We start from the raw sequence: 18431 nt of genomic DNA on the forward strand, positions 1-18431 counted from the left end.
CATCGAATTCTACAAGAGTGGTAGAGGTTTGATGATGCATCAAAGAGGGTATGCAGGTGAAATACTCAAGAGATTTGAGATGCAAGATTGCAACCCAACTTCGACTCCAGTTGAGCCCAAATTACAACTGTCAAAAGATTCAGATGAAGATGATGTCGGCCCAATCCAATATAGAAGAATTATTAGGTCCATTCGATACCTTTGTCACACAAGGTATGACTTAGCATACATTATAAGTACGGTGAGTAGATTTTCACTTCACAACTTTGCCACGTGAAAATCACGTCGCAAGTCACTGTCACCTTATTTATCAACTCTGTTATTCTGAATTAAAGTAGATGAAGCTGGAAAACGTCTTGTGAAGTGAATTTCACGTGATAAAATTACAACGTGATTTTAACGTGGCAACAGAGTTGTCACCCGTGCTCTTGCCGCGTGAAAGTTCATGTCGCTAAAAACGTGTTGTGAAGTAATTTTTCACGTTGTGACGCGAATATCACGTGACTACAACTATTTTATTTATAGTGATTATAGTTATTCTTATTTTTCTTTAAAATATTTTTTGTAAATTAAAAATTATATTTCTCTCGTGTATGTTAATTATTCTTATTATTCTTAACATAAATAGTTATTTTTATATTATAGTTATTCTTATATTATAGTTATTCTTATTATTCTTATAGTTATTCTTATTATTCTTATATTTTTTTGTTTATTCTTATTATTCTAAATTTAAGTTAATTATCCTCTTTTTTTATTTAAAATTTGTAAATATTTAAATTTAATTAATTAATTAGTGATAAATAATTATTCTCCTTCAAAAATCTCATAAAAATAAATAAAAATAAACGTGAACACAACCAATTTTTATGTTAATTTTGTTTATACAAATTAGATTTTGAAAAATGTTTTAATAGCAAATATTTATTCTGTACCTAATTTTTACATAAAAGAAAAGTGATAAAATGGTAAAATAGGATTTACAAACCAACTTGCTCATATAATAAAATATTATCATAAATTTTCAAAACTGTTCTTATAATTATCCTCTTTTGCTTTATATTAAAAACAACTTTCATTCCATAAATATCATAACATTCAGTTACAATAACTTAAAAAAATTAACTAAACAATAATTTAAACAACAATTACAACAATTAAACGACATCTCAAATAAATACAACGACTAAAAAACATAACTATGTGATTACAATCATCAAAACAATTTTGTGAGAACTATACATTCTCATGTGAACGTCTCTGTCAATTTTAACATTCACCCAGATACGAACTTCTCCATTTTGGTTGAACGTGGTATCAAACTTTTGAATTCTTTTGATCTTTTCACCCTCTACAATGTCTCCATCTAACCAACGCATCAAGGTCATATTAAGATGTTCAAACGTCTCTATATTCCATAGTCGAATATTCATCAGAGGCTTTACTGCCGAATAAATTGAATTAACATTTCTCTTGTGAGTATAAAGACACATATATGAAGAAATTTTGAATAAAAATTGAAGGAGATTGAATAAAAATAGAAGGAGATGGTAAGAAGATGTGTGAAAAATAATGGCAGGTGATGCTATATTTAAAGAAGTGAAAACAAAATCAGTAGCTACATGGATTGACGTGTGCACTATGCATGCGTGCATGCGCCACATGCATTGACGCCATAATGCAACATCCCAAAGCATGGGTCAATCACATTGATTTGAGCTGTATGCAGGAGCCACTAAGTATGACGACTTAGTTCAATTACCTAAATGATGCGCCATTTGGTATGATGCCTATTTTACCCGGATAATTTTTTATTTTGAAAAATGGTTATATTGATATGTTTTTTTGAAAAAATATGTTATTTTAGTATTATTTTTAAAAATAGTTATTATTTAAAAAAAATCACACAAAAACACCAATTCATTATGCATGAGATGTATGCAATGTATGATAGAATGATATGGAAATGATATAGATCAAAATTTGGAGTGTGGCAGGTACCATATTTACTAAACGGAGAACTACCACGGATACTCATGGATATACATTGCTATCCCGAGTTGTACTTTATTTTAATACAATTCATTTTGGATTTTCTTTTTTTAAATAACCAAGGATCAAGTTAATATCATTGACACATGTATGCAACGAAGCCAATGCAGTTGGCGCATACTTACTATATATCAAGTGTATGCACCATTGCATGTGACACATGATATATATATATATATATATATATATATATATATATATATATATATATATATATATATATATATATATATATATATATATATATATATATATATATATATATATATATATATATATATATATATATATATATATATATATATATATATATATATATATATATATATATATATATTTATATATATACTTTTAAATAAATAAAATAAATAGATAAATGAATAATAATTATTAATATTATGATATAAAGTTAAAATACATAATAACTGACAAGAAAATCAATGACCCGCCTGATTTAAATATTCCCTTGTTCCACATTCTGGTGTCTTAGCCTGCCTTCGAGGTCTCCCACAATTTCTCTGAGGTGTTTGGGGTCTTTGAGTGCTGACATGATGTAGTGGTGGCCGGTGTGATGGTCTGGTGGAAGATCCAATGGTATTTGATGAATTTGTCATCATTTCTTCCCAATAGCTAGGGGTGTTGCCGCCAATGGTGCTGTCGTAATTGAGTTCGGTGCCCATGTTGTCGTAGTTGGGTCGTTGTGGTTGGATTGTTTGTGGACGGTATGATTGCCCGAATTTGGACATTGAATCATTTTGAAAACAAAACAATGGTTACTATGGTGTAATAAAGTCAAACAATGGTTAGGTGTTGTGGCGATGAGATGTTTGTGTGTTCATAAGTGGGAGACTATGATGACATGAGGTTGAATCGTATGAATCATCCGGGATATAGACAAATGTGGTGGTTGCGTTTGGTTATTAGTGGTCAGGGTTTGATTTCTGGTTTTGAGTTTGGATGTGTGGCATGAATTGGTTGCGAGGTTGGGTGTTTGGTGGTTAGGTGTTTGGTGGTTAGGTGTATATGGTAGGATGATGGTGTGAGGTTGGACGTTAGGTTTGGGTGGTTGACATTGCTCTTGGGTCGGGATTTGTTATTAGGCGTTTGATGACGAAGCTCGTTGGCATGGATCAATCAAATACCTTGGCTCAAACACAAACTCTGGCGTTGTAACCGACCTAAACCATGTTATATATGTAAAGGCAAATTGTCATACAACATACGATCATAGGTTTCGATGATGACAAATGACCACCATGGATGAATCGGCATTGTCGATTCCACCTCTACAAAACAAATGCAACATATCACCTATCATATCCTTTTCTATGCTCATCTAAACTGCTATATTTCATACAACATATGTGGATAAAGTGTGGTCATGACAAAATGCATGAAAACCACAAAAATATGAATTTTTGCAGATTTGCAGGGTTTGAGTCGACCGCAAGGGTTAGTGCATGAACCATGGGTCAGCTTATAACATAGTGCAGTTGGTTACTGGTCAGCGCATGGAGGCTTGAGTCGACCACATGTCGGCGCATAACATAGTGCAGTTGGTCACGGGTCAGTGCATGGTGACTTGAGTCGACCACAGGGTCGGCGCATGAAGCTTTAACTTTCCCACGGGTCAGCGCACGCCGACCTATGGTCGACGCATACTGATGTATTCTCCAGCCTGTCCAAAATTGCAGGCCATGCATCGACGCATAGACCTGCTATGGTCGACCGCTCGTGCGCAAATTCAGTTTTTGACTGTTCCCCACTCTGTTTGAAAAGCTGTTAAGTTTGGTTGGTAAGTTGGTTACTATATATAGAAGTTTAGTTACTTGTATCAACTAAGATTTGTCAAATTGATTCAAGTGTTCAAAGAAACAAGAAAAAGTGAAATAGGTGTCCAAGATTCATCATCTTCATCTTCAACATCTCACAACACATCAACTACACACAACCATTTTTGAAGTGCTTTGTGATTGGTTAAAGGTGATAAGGTTCGAAGCCGAGATTGGGGAATCCGGTTCGGGTTGAAGCTTGTGACAGGTTTTTTCTTGAATAAAATCGTTAGGGTTTTGTCCTCCAAGACTGGTTTGTGTTTGGGGGTTTTTGGACGAATTCTTCATCAATTTGCAGCTGAGCGAAGGTGATTGAAAAGAGGAAGTCTTTGTCAATCTAGTAGCGGATTCAGTGAAATTGAAGGGAAGATTTCGGGTTCGATTTGTTGTAGTTGAGATCAGCCGGGCCGAGGGTTTGAAGAACTGAGGGTTATTCAACAAAGGGGATGGAATCGGAGGTCTATCAACAACAATCGAAGGACTTGATTCACCTTGAATCAAGGAACAAGGAGTGGAAGCAACATTCAACGTCTTGAGAGTTCTGTTGTATATTTGCTTTGCAATCCTTGTATAAACGGTTAAATTCAACAGGTGATATCTATTAAATCATCTCAATTCTAGTTTTAGAATTGAGGGCAGACGTACCCCGAAGCGAGGACGACGGGGGAACTGTCTCATCAAATCTTTGCCTTCTCTATTTTTCAGCATATTTGTTTTTAGCTTAGAAAATTAAGTGATTTTTGTATAAGCACTTTTATCAAACCTTGATATTAATTGAGTAAGAAGTCACAATATTGTTTTTGAATTCAAAGTACAATAAAACATTGTACTAGACTAATTGAAATCTCTTACTCAACATAAATATCACTTGGAGTGTTTTTGCACACCAAGTGTTTGATAATTTGCCTAAACCAAAATTATCTTAGTTGTGTATCTAGTTTGGTTTGCTCTTTGAATCATTGGAACTAGGAATCTTAGCTAGTGAAACAAATCCTTGATAGTGTGACTAGTGTAGTGATTCGTATTCTACATTGTCACTAATCCATAGGCTAGACGCATATCCGGTTTTCCAATAACGGTTCGTTTTAGACTATATTTTCCTCGGCCGCTTCCGCACTTAAAACCAATTTTCAAAACCAATTTTTAATTGGTAGCGCCGACTCAAATTTTAATTGGGATATATTCAACCCCCCCCCTCTAGATCCGTGCCATAGTCTAACAAGTGGTACCAGGAGCTCCGGTTCACTCTGTGCTTCAAAATATAACTTTGATAGAAAATGGCTAACGAACCTAAAGGGGCTTATAATAGAGCTCCCATTTTCAATGGTGAAAATTATAGTTATTGGAAAGACTATATGCGAGTGCACATAAATTCCATAGATAGAAAAATATGGAACGTTATTCTCAATGGTCCAATTGAAATAACCATGACCAATGAGAATAATGAATTAGTGCCTAAGCCCGAAGCACAATGGACAGATGATGATGAAAAGAAATACAATTATGATTGGAAAGCCAAAAATATCCTAATCTCCTCATTAGGTGTAGATGAATACTATCGTGTATCCAATTGTCCTACTGCTAAGGCCATGTGGGATTCACTACAAATTGCCCATGAGGGGACGAACGATGTTAAGTTGGCAAGAATCAACACACTAACACAAGAGTTTGATCTCTTTTTCATGGAGGAAGGGGAAACTATTGCTGACATGCAAAAGAGATTTACTCATCTTATCAATCGATTACATTCACTAGGTAGGCCGGTTTCCAGTGATGTTGCTAGTAATAAGATCTTGAGATGTCTCAACAGGGAATGGCAGCCGAAAGTGACCGCCATCAAAGAAGCAAATGATATTACCATATTAGACTTGACAACATTATTTGGCAAATTATTAGAGCATGAACAAGTACTCTTGAGCCTAGAACAACACAAAAAGAAAGAAAAGAAGGACAAAGCAAAAGTGAGTGAAAAGAAATCCATAGCTCTTAAGACTTCCTCCTCGAAGTCTCAAGCAAAAGAGCAAAGTGATTATTCCTCGAGCGACGAAGAAGAAGAGGACAAGAGCGAAGATATGGGGTTGTTCGGTAAATGTTACAATCGTTACGTGAGAAAGAACGGCATCCAACATTCCGAGAAGAACTTGGTAAACTTCCGGAAACAATCTAGGTACTCCAAAAATGATGACTCAAAAGGTAAAATGACTAGAGGGTCGTGCTATACTTGTGGAAAGCCCGGTCATTACAAACCGGACTGTCCGATGAACAAGAAGACAAAGTAAAAGGAATCATACAAATCACACAAGAAATCATCAAAGCCAAGAAGAGCATACATAGCTTGGGAAAGGGATAGCGACTCCTCCGATGATGAAAGTTCTAGTGATGAAGATGAAGCTGCAAACCTTTGCCTATCTGCTCATCAAAAGAACAAAAAGAAACAGGTACGACATGCTAAATATGAAAAATCCTCTAGTATGTCTCATTATGAATTACAAGCTGCATTTGAAACTTTACACTGTGAAGCTAAAGAGGCCTTTAAAAGGCTTGCCTCAAATAACAATTTTTTTACTCATTTGGAACAAAAAATTCGAGAATCCGAAAGGAAACTTGAGGCACTTAAAGCTTCTATAGTAGAAAGCACAAAAGCAGGTTGTGAGGACCTTAGAAGTAGGATGATTAACTTTGGGTGTGATACTTGTTATATTTGGCAAGGTGAAGTAAGAAACCTAAAGGCCAAACTTGACAAGGCTCTTGAGCCCAAGATTACCTTTGCAATCGATAAATCAAACTTTCGAAAAAGTATGGTTAACCCATATCAAAAATATAAATATGTTATAAAGGATGAAGATAGCAAATGTAATCAAAATGTTAATTTCTCTTGTCTTTATTGTTGCAAGAAAGGCCACTCCATTGCTAAATGCAAATTTAGGAGATTTTTAGTTCCTAAAGGCATTTATCAATGGCTGCCCAAATGCAACCATTTCGTTACTCACCACTCAGGACCCAATAAGCCATTGGGTACCTTCTCGTGTTAATTGAATTTCCATAGGTACAATGCCTCGAGACCACCAAAAGAAGATGGGTTCTCGACAGTGGATGCTCAAGGCACATGTCAGTAGACATATCACTCTTCATTAAGTTCGTGGCTAAGAAGAAAGGATATGTAACCTATGGTGACAACAACCGTGGAGCAATACTAGGTAAAGGTAGTGTAGGTAACCCTTCTTCCACTACTATCTCTGATGTATTGCTTGTCGAAGGTCTTAAACACAATCTACTTAGCATCAGTCAATTATGTGACAAAGGATACAATGTATCGTTTTCAAAAGATTGTTGCAAAATTGTACATAATGATGATAAGAAGAGTATGTTTAATGGCCTGCGAGTGAATAATGTCTATATGTTAGATTTGAATGAAGTATCGTTAACAAGTGATAAATGCCTTGTAACAATGAGTGAAGATTCATGGTTATGGCATAGGCGTTTAGCACATGTTAATTTTGACTTACTAAATAAAGTAGTCTCAAAAGATCTAGTCTTAGGTCTCCCCAAAATAAAGTTCACCAAGGATCACCTTTGTGATGCTTGTCAAAAAGGGAAGCAAATGAGGATCTCATTTAAATCCAAAAATATCGTTTCAACAACGAGACCTCTCGAACTTCTTCATATGGACTTATTTGGGCCATATAGGATTAAAAGTCTAGGAGGAAATTATTACGGTTTCGTAATAGTGGATGACTTTTCTTGATTTTGTTGGACTATCTTTTTAGTAAGCAAGAGCGATATGTTCGCCGCCTTTGAAAGGTTTGCTAAGCTTTCCCAAAATAAATTAAATACAAACATTGTTTCAATTAGAAGCGACCATGGGGGTGAGTTCGAAAACCATTTATTTGAAGAATATTGTGGTAACCATGGTATCGATCATAACTTCTCCGCTCCACGTACTCCTCAACAAAATGGGGTTGTGGAGCGTAAAAATCGAATTTCGGAAGAATTGGGAAGAACAATGATTAACGAAAGTGGTTTACCGAAATATTTTTGGGCCGACGCCATTAGTACGACGTGTTACGTTTTGAATAGGGTGTTCATTCGCCCCATTCTAAATAAAACACCGTATGAGCTTTTAAAAGGGCGAAAGCCAAATGTTTCTCACTTACATGTTTTGGGTTGCAAATGTTTTGTATTAAATAATGGAAAGGAAAACATGGGCAAATTCGATTCCAAGGCCGACGAAGGTATCTTCCTCGGATACTCTCAATTGAGTAAAGCATATAGAATATATAATAAACGATTACTTGTTGTGGAAGAGTCTGTACATGTCACTTTTGATGAATCCTATCCGAGAAACGTCGGAAAGGGTAGTGTTGTTCATGGTGCAGGTACATCTACGGAAGACATACTCAAAGGTGGCGAGCCGGGGATTGATCAACCCGACAAAGTCAAAGTTGAGGAGGATAAAGATGTACACCATGAGGAAACCGAGGTAGCTCATCCGCCTTCAAACGATGATCTCCCTCAAGCTTGGAAGTCTCCCAAAGACCATCCAATCGACAACATTCTCGGAGATATCTCAAAGGGTGTTACAACTCGATCGAAGCTAAGTAATTTCTGTTATCACTTCGCTTTCGTTTCACAAATGGAACCTAAAAACCCTAAAGAAACCCTACTCGATGAACACTGGTTTTTGTCAATGCAGGAGGAACTAAATCAGTTCACTAGAAATGAGGTTTGGGACCTTGTCCCTCCTCCGTAAGATCATCGAGTAATCGGCACCCGATGGGTGTTTAGGAACAAGTTGGACGAAAACGGGGTAATAACCCGTAACAAGGCGCGTTTAGTCGCGCAAGGGTATAACCAAGAGGAAGGCATCGACTATGAGGAAACTTATGCGCCAGTTTCCCGACTCGAGGCTATACGCCTTCTCCTTGCCTTCGCTTGTGCGAAAGACTTTAAACTATTCCAAATGGATGTTAAGAGTGCGTTCCTTAACGGTTACATAAATGAAGAGGTCTACGTCGCACAACCTCCGGGTTTTGAATCTCATGAGTATCCCGATCATGTTTACAAACTAAAAAGGGCCTTATATGGTCTCAAACAAGCTCCTAGAGCTTGGTATGAGCGATTAAGTAAATTTTTACTTGATCAAGGTTACTCAAGAGGAAAGGTTGACACAACCCTCTTCATTAAACGTCAAGGAAAGCACTTGATATTAGTACAAATTTATGTTGACGATATTATATTTGGGTCTACTAACATGAATCTCGTGAGAGAGTTTTCGGATCTTATGCAGGGTGAATTCGAGATGAGTATGATGGGGGAGCTCACGTACTTTCTCGGTTTGCAAATTAAACAACTCAAAGAAGGAACATTCGTGAGTCAAACAAAGTACTGTTTGGACCTTATCAAGAGATTTGACATGGCAAAAGCCAAGGCCATTGACACCCCCATGCCAACATGTACAAACTTGAACAAAGATGAAAGCGGTAAGGATGTAGAGGTAAAAAGGTATAGAGGTATGATTGGATCACTTCTCTATCTTACTGCTTCTCGTCCCGACATTATGTTTAGCGTGTGTATGTGCGCAAGATATCAATCATGTCCCAAGGAATCCCATCTAAAAGCTGTCAAACGAATACTTCGATACCTATCCGGTACTCCGAAGTATGGACTATGGTATTCCAAAGGTAATGATTGTTCATTGGTAGGTTTCTCCGATTCCGATTTTGCCGGTTGCAAATCGGATAGGAAAAGCACTAGTGGCACTTGTCACTTATTTTCAAATTCCTTGGTCAGTTGGCATAGCAAGAAACAAGTTTCAGTTGCTTTGTCAACCGCCGAAGCGGAATACGTTGCCGCTGGCAGTTGTTGTGCTCAAATCCTATGGATTAAGCAACAACTATTGGATTTTAACCTCAAACTCGAACGTATTCCCATTTTCTGTGACAATACAAGTGCCATTAATCTTACCAAAAACCCTGTGATGCATTCTCGCACCAAACATATCGAAATTCGACATCACTTTATTCGGGATCATGTAGAGAAAGGTGGTGTTGTATTTGAACATGTTAATACTGAAAATCAACTAGCGGATATTTTCACAAAGCCGCTAGCTACTGAGCCTTTCTTTCATATTCGCCGAGAACTTGGTATTCTCGACATTTCTAAACGGGCATTATAAATTGCTTGCTTTATCTTATTTCATTTAACACTATAATCTTGTACTTCTAACAAGTTAATGTTGTTGCAAGCACAATTATATAGTTCATCAAGTTATTCCGGCATCGAGGTGATATTGTTCCTTTACCCTTCTCTCTCTCCCAAAATTCATGGGTAAATAGTGGTATTACATGATAATATTGTTCATATATATGTATCTTTTCTTATGCCATATCTGTTTGGATGTTTAAATGTTGTGTGGCATTCTATTTATGCATCAAACATGTGAGCATATGTGCATAATAGTGAAAATTGCAAATTTTGTCTGTATGAGTCGACCATAACAGGGCAATGGTCGACGCGCACTTCAGAAATTTTCTTTTTTTAAAAATTCAAACAGTATGCGTCGACGCATACAGAGGGTATGGTTGACACATCGCACGAAAACTCAGTTTTTCTCTGCAGAAATCTTTCAAACTTCCCATGCATTTACATTCAAATTCTCATTAAGTGTGCATTTACATTTCAAACTTCCCACTACATTGTGAGTTGCATCTACCTAGTGCCTATTGTCTCTTGGCCTCTCCTCTTCCCAAAACCCTAAATCCTCATCTATAAAAAGGGCAAACCTCCTTCTTGCAAATCATTCTCAAAAACCTTCACCAAGCTTCACTCTCTACCATCACACAAAGCTTCAAAATCATTACCAATGGCTTCCTCATCCCGCAGACCTACCGGTAAGAGATCACGGGAATCATCCTCTGCCTCTTTACCCATTACCGCTGTATCATTAGTTCCACCGGCTCTTGTCTACTCCTTCAACAAAGATATTGGTAAAAGAGGAGTTGTGAGGCAACATGCCTTCTACAAACTCACAGCAGAACACATGCATCTCGTAGAAATCATGTCTCTACTACAGTATCATGGCATTGTCAAATTCCTGGAATGCAATGCCAAATATAGCGAAGACCTGGTCCGCATGTTCTACGCCTGCCTTCATGACAACTTTCGTGGGCAAAAGTTTCACTCCAGGATCGGCACAAGGAAGGTATCGTTTAAGTCAAATGTTTGGAACAAATATTTTGATATGACATTGGGTGCTGATGAAAATCCTCTTGCTGAGGTAACTGACTCTCATCAAATAGAAGGTTATGAGTTTAAAAGCGCTTTGAACGCTATGCTGAAACGACCATACCCAGACAACATTGTGAACAGTGACACGTTCCCACGAACTGTCACTGCCGGTAAGCTGAAGACAGGTGAGTGCATTCTCCAGTGGATTGTGTCGCGCATCCTGCGGCCTAAGAAGGGTGGTCTTTCCCGAGTTGAACAAGCTAAGGTTCATCTCATATACATTCTGAAGAATCAGCGCAAAATAAATTGGCCCTACTACATTGCTAGTAGAATGTTCGGTTTACGAGACTCCGGACGAGGAACGACTCTTGCCTACGGATCCTTTATTCAAGAGGTTCTTACTGCAGACGACGTGGATTATTCGTCCTTTCCGTATACTTCCATTTCCTCAGACAAAGAATTCAGCTCAAAAACTTTGTCTATGATGGGATATTTTTGGTGTGATGAGTGGAGAATATACAAATTTGTTCGCAGAGGGTATATTCCTACTACTGTTGAAGAAGATGATGAAAGTGAAGAAGAAGACCAAGAGGAAAACGAAGAAGAAGAAGCAGGATAAGCATTTGAGCAGCATGATAGTCCTTCACAAGCTGACACTCACGACTACACAAACTCAGCTTGGGTTCAGAATACCCATTCAATTGAAGAAGATGCTCCCAACCATGGTGGCTGGGGTGAATGGCAACATACGGGCTGGTCAACACAACGACAATTCTATCAGCCGTATCAATATGGTGCTGAAGAATCTCAACCGTCTCCTCCGCAGCAAGACAATTCTTCTGAACTCTTAGCTATGATGCGGAATATGCAGCTGGCTCAACAATCCTTCATACAAACTCAGGATGGGCGCCATGCTCATATTAGTAGCCAACTTCAAGCACAAAATGAGAGGCTCGATAACCTCTCTACCAGCATGAATGAACGGTATGCAGCATTTACCGAAACATTTGAACGCCAGGAGCGGTCGGTCGACGTGGGCATCAAGTATCTAGGTGGTGTTGCTGACCAAGTATCGTCTCTGGCAGACCCCTATAGAAACCCGGATATCTGTTACCATCGAGGACGAGACCATTAGGACATAAAACTGCATATGCATCTGTAATTTTTTGTTGTTTGACTGAATTAATTTTCTGTTGTGCTTGTTTGTGCAAATCCAATTTAATGTTATCTTCTTTTAATTTGTTCAGTAATAATATTTGGTGTGATATTGTTATATGATTCCCTATCTCCTGTTGTATTTCATGTTACGTTGAATAATCGTTCCTTTTCTCTTTTTGATGTTGTCAAAGGGGGAGAAGAGCATGTACCAAAGCCAAGCAGCCAAAATATTCACAACAATTAACAGTTGGTTTTGCAGATAGCCTTAGATTACAAAAGAAAGGGGGAGTGTGCATAATTTGTGTAAATATTGCATGTTATTTTTCTCTTTGTTTTTACACAGGTTGTCATCATCAAAACGGGGGAGTATGTAAAGGCAAATTGTCATACAACATACGATCATATGTTTCGATGATGACAAATGACCACCATGGATGAATCGGCATTGTCGATTCCACCTCTACAAAACAAATGCAACATATCACCTATCATATCCTTTTCTATGCTCATCTAAACTGCTATATTTCATACAACATATGTGGATAAAGTGTGGTCATGACAAAATGCATGAAAACCACAAAAATATGAATTTTTGCAGATTTGCAGGGTTTGAGTCGACCGTTAGGGTCAGCGCATGAACCACGGGTCAGCGCATAACATAGTGCAGTTGGTCACTGGTCAGCGCATGGAGGCTTGAGTCGACCACAAGTCGGCGCATAACATAGTGCAGTTGGTCACGGGTCAGCGCATGGTGACTTGAGTCGACCACAGGGTCGGCGCATGAAGCTTTCACTTTCCCACGGGTCAGCGCACACCGACCTATGGTCGACGCATACTGACATATTCTCCAGTCTGTCCAAAATTGCAGGCCATGCATCGACGCATAGACCTGCTATGGTCGACCGCTCGTGCGCAAATTCAGTTTTGACTGTTTCCCACTCTGTTTGAAAAGCTGTTAAGTTTGGTTGGTAAGTTGGTTACTATATATAGAAGTTTAGTTACTTGTATCAACTAACATTTGTCAAATTGATTCAAGTGTTCAAAGAAACAAGAAAAATTGAAATAGGTGTCCAAGATTCATCATCTTCATCTTCAACATCTCACAACACATCAACTACACACAACCATTTTTGAAGTGCTTTGTGATTGGTTAAAGGTGATAAGGTTCTAAGCCGAGATTGGGGAATCCGGTTCGGGTTGAAGCTTGTTTCTTGAATAAAATCGTTAGGGTTTTGTCCTCCAAGACTGGTTTGTGTTTGGGGGGTTTTGGACGAATTCTTCATCAATTTGCAGCTGAGCGAAGGTGATTGAAAAGAGGAAGTCTTTGTCAATCTAGTAGCGGATTCAGTGAAATTGAAGGGAAGATTTCGGGTTCGATTTGTTGTAGTTGAGATCAGCCGGACCGAGGGTTTGAAGAACTGAGGGTTATTCAACAAAGGGGATGGAATCGGAGGTCTATCAACAACAATCGAAGGACTTGATTCACCTTGAATCAAGGAACAAGGAGTGGAAGCAACATTCAACGTCTTGAGAGTTCTGTTGTATATTTGCTTTGCAATCCTTGTATAAACGGTTAAATTCAACATGTGATATCTATTAAATCATCTCAATTCTAGTTTTAGAATTGAGGGCAGACGTACCCCGAAGCGAGGACGATGGGGGAACTGCCTCATCAAATCTTTGCCTTCTCTATTTTTCAGCATATTTGTTTTTAGCTTAAAAAATTAAGTGATTTTTGTATAAGCACTTTTATCAAACCTTGATATTAATTGAGTAAGAAGTCACAATATTGTTTTTGAATTCAAAGTACAATAAAACATTGTACTAGACTAATTGAAATCTCTTACTCAACATAAATATCACTTGGAGTGTTTTTGCACACCAAGTGTTTGATAATTTGCCTAAACCAAAATTATCTTAGTTGTGTATCTAGTTTGGTTTGCTCTTTGAATCATTGGAACTAGGAATCTTAGCTAGTGAAACAAATCCTTGATAGTGTGACTAGTGTAGTGATTCGTATTCTACATTGTCACTAATCCATAGGATAGATGCATATCCGGTTTTCCAATAACGGTTCGTTTTAGACTATATTTTCCTCGGCCGCTTCCGCACTTAAAACAAATTTTCAAAACCAATTTTTTAATTGGTAGCGCCGATTCAAATTTTAATTGGGATCTATTCAACCCCCCCCCCCCCCCTCCCTTCTAGATCCGTGTCATAGTCTAACAATATAATGTTGAGTTAGTCTAGTACCTTATATGATTGGTTCGTTTAAGATGTGTTATCGTTAATTCCTCTAATGGCGACACATCTCTTTTGCAAAGTCTCTCCAATTAGAATAATCCAATTGGCAATCGACTCTTTGTTGATGCCAAACTCCCAAACACGTCAGAGGTTATGGAATTTATTGTTGCATGTCGAACTGCAGTTTTACACGGTCACTCTGGTACATCTCCATAATAGTGAACCAGATGGTCGATGTTTTTGATGTCCAAATTGCATCATCATCATGGTTAACCTGATGATCAAGATCCAGATACGGCCTCCAGATAAACTGTATAAGAATTTATAATGAATCAGATGATTGGTTTTTTTGCTGTCTAAATTGCATCATCATCATGGTTAACCTGATGATCAAGACCTAGATACGACCTCCATATAACTTGTATAAGAATTTGACATGATTGGAGGATATGTAATTGGATAATTTTTTTAAATCAAAAGTATAGTTGTTTAGTAGTAATACATCATCTGATCCAATCTCCTTTACACTAGTTGAAGGGGAGACTGCTGAGGGATGAAGTTTTTTCCTCAAAAATCTCCGATTGCACATTGCTCCTCAGCCTAACTTATGTTTGATCTCAGACAGATACCCTTCAATTTTGAGTGCCTATAAAAGCATTGATAATGGCTTGTAGGATCCTCATTCGACGTATGCCCACTACATTAGATATACCGCTCAAAATTTCATGCGGGAGATCAAAGACAAAACATTGCGGAAGAAGGTTGTCAACACAGGGTATGCATTAACAGAACCTTCGTTCAAACACTACCACGAAGATATCAGATTGTCAAATGCATATGTAGTAAGATGGATCGATAATATTCCATTAGAGAAGTGGACTAGGCATACGACAATAGTCAACTATGGGGCCACAAGACAACAAATCTTGTGGAATTAATTAACCCTATCTTTAAAGGCATCTGAAACCTACCGTACTAAAGGTTGGTACAGTGTTGCTAAGTCAATGGATCACAACGAAGGCATGTTGAGGGAACAATATCGAGTGGAACTAGATAGAGGTTGGTGCGACTGCAAAAAGTTTCAAGCCTTTCGCATGCCTTACTCCCATGTCATAGCGGCATGTTCAAAGGTTCGACAGGATCCTTCTAACTTACTATCCGACGTTTACAAAGTCATAAACCTTTGCAATGTTTACAAAATTAGCTTTTCGGTGGTAGCAAAAGAGAATTACTGGCTTGCATATCAAAGGGTCATTCTCTGACACAATAAAATAATGCGAAGAAAAAAAAGGGCCGCCTAAACAGCACTCGTATTCGAACCGAAATGGATACGACGAACAAAATGGTTAGATTATGTAGTTCATATCGCCATCCCGATCATAATCGTACAAACAGTCCCAGTGTTGGACCAAGCACAACAACATAATTTTAATTGTAAGTCTTTTACTTTATATTAAAAACAACATTCATTTCATATGATAAGCAGAACAAATACAATAATTAAACAACAACACAATCAACTATAACAGATAAACAACATAAACAACACAACCAATCACAAACAAATACAACACATAAATAACATAACTATGCGATTACAACCATCGAAATAATTGTGAGAAGTATACATCATCATGTGAACGTCTCTGTCAGTTTTAACATTGACCTAGAAACGAACTTCTCCATTTTTGTTAAACGTCGTATCAAGCCATTGAATTCTTCTGATCCTTTCGCTATCTGCAATTTCTCTATCTAAACAACAATTCAAGGTCCTGTTAAGATATTCAAACGTATCTACATTCCAAAGTCAGATCTTCATCGGAGACCGCGCTATTGAAAAAATTAAATCGACATTTCTCTTGTGAATATAAGGACAAAAATATGAATATGAAAACATTTTAAAGAAAATTGAAGGAGATTGAAGGAAAAATGGAAGGAGATGGTAAAAAAAAGTGTGAAAATTTATGGGAGGGGATGCTGTTTTTATAGACGATTGGCGGAGCAGTAGCCACATGCATTGTCGCACACATAAAATAGATTATGCATGCGCCATTGCATGTGGCGCCTACATATGCATGCAGCATTTCTAGTGGCATCATGGCCAAGGATGCGTTAGTGCATGTGACACCAACGTATAACATTTTCATTGGATGCGTCAATTCAATTGACGCCTATATTAAATATTTTTGAAAAATTGATTATTTTCATAAATATTTTTAAAAAATAATTATTTTAAAAATTAAAGTAAAATACTTGATTATTTTAAAAAAATCTCTCCTTGATTATAAAAATAATAAAAAAACCTATAAAAGAAAGTATAATCGGCTTTAGAATAGGAAACCTACACCTAACAAATACTTTTCAATGTTTCTAATTTTTTTAATTAAAAAAAATACCAAAAACCTACGCCTACACCTAATTAATTAAAAAAATATACATAACTTTTATAATTTAGAAATCAAATAATAGAAAAAAAAATTATTTTAGAAAGAATAGTTATTTATACAAAATTGTAACCACGAGCTCCTCGTGGGCAAAGTACATTCCTAAAAAATTACCAAAACCGCCAAAACATAGTAGGGTTGGTACCTATGGCATGGTACCTAAGTTTGACCATACATTTGTGCTGTATCCACGTCAACATCCCTTGAAATAATCAATGACAAAACCATTTAAGAATTCAATCCAAAAATATAATAACAAAACTTATTCTTAATGATTTTGTAACAACTAGAGAGAGATAATGAATGATATAGAGAGAGAAAGAGAGAGAACAATAATAGAAGAGAGAAAACATTGGACACAAATATTTCCATTTTATTATATGCTTAAAACTGTGCAAGAACTAAAACTCACACAATCTAGCTTAATTATACTAAACTAAGATTCAAACAACAGATTTAATAAACTCAGCATCATTAGCCTCAGCTTCAACAAACACAACTTGAAAGGACTCATGCTCAGTCAAATTCAACCTTCTTCCAGCTTCATCATTATCAAATCTTCCAACATCCAAACAAGTAGGAGAACCCTTAATACAAAATCCAAGCTTATAGCCAAATCCAGATTCATCCTTCTCAATCTTAAATAATCCACTCAATGTTTGAATACCAGGGTAATTCTCAGGACCACCAATACCAACACAGGCCTTTTGAATAACATTGTCAACAAATACTAACCATTTTGATGATTTTGCACAATTAGGTTTCTTTGTATACTCTATCTCAATTGGTGTGCCAGTGAAAATTATACCAGGAGATATTCCTGGTATAACGAATTTAACTGGTAGACCGTTTTTAACTTCTCGGCGGTCTTGTAGGACGGTGACTGGACAGGTTAAATCACCTGTTCTTCCGAGTCTTACTCCTCCGCCGGGAGGACCACGGATTGCTGGCAAGATGTAGTATTGGCCACCGGGGAAAATGGGGTTGCCATTAACGTCCAATACTTGCTCAACATCTTCACTTGAGAAAGCTGGTGAAAGAGTGGTGATGAAAACAAAGAGGAAAAAGGAAAGGGTGAGTGGTGAAAGAGGTTTCATTGTTAGGTGATTAAGAATGTTTTTTGTTTGTGAGTTTGTTGGTTAACTATATGCCTCTATATATAATACAGTAGTAATGATGTGAAGCACCCTTTTATTTGGAACAAGCATGTGACAAATGTTTCACACACGTGTTAAGTTATTGAGTCAACAAAAGCCTTTTAAGCTTTGGATATTTTCTAGTAATAAAGCAACCATGCGTCTCACGAGCATCACTTGTTTTTAGAGCAATGTTATTCTTGCCGTTATAATGTATATCAAAATTATCTTTTCTAAATTTGAAGGGATTTGATTCTAAATTTGTAAGACGGTAACTAGACACTTTAAATCACTTGTTCTTCCTAGTCTTACTCCTCCATCAAGAGTGCCATAATTTG

General features: G+C 37.1%; 1 protein-coding gene across 1 annotated transcript; it reads right to left on the reverse strand.

The window, feature by feature from the left end:
- Window positions 1–17309: 17309 nt before the first annotated feature.
- LOC127131211 (kunitz-type trypsin inhibitor-like 2 protein) lies at window positions 17310–18118 on the reverse strand. Its single transcript, XM_051060144.1, has one exon. The coding sequence runs from the start codon at window positions 18052–18054 to the stop codon at window positions 17401–17403; it is 654 nt and encodes a 217-aa protein (XP_050916101.1). The 5' UTR covers window positions 18055–18118; the 3' UTR covers window positions 17310–17400.
- Window positions 18119–18431: the final 313 nt, after the last annotated feature.

The sequence above is a fragment of the Lathyrus oleraceus genome, chromosome 1, assembly GCF_024323335.1.
Source record: "Lathyrus oleraceus cultivar Zhongwan6 chromosome 1, CAAS_Psat_ZW6_1.0, whole genome shotgun sequence".
NCBI lineage: Eukaryota > Viridiplantae > Streptophyta > Magnoliopsida > Fabales > Fabaceae > Lathyrus > Lathyrus oleraceus.

Bases quoted from the DNA above. Each gene is read 5' to 3' on its own strand.
- LOC127131211 (XM_051060144.1), bottom strand. From the start codon at position 18,054: ATGAAACCTCTTTCACCACTCACCCTTTCCTTTTTCCTCTTTGTTTTC.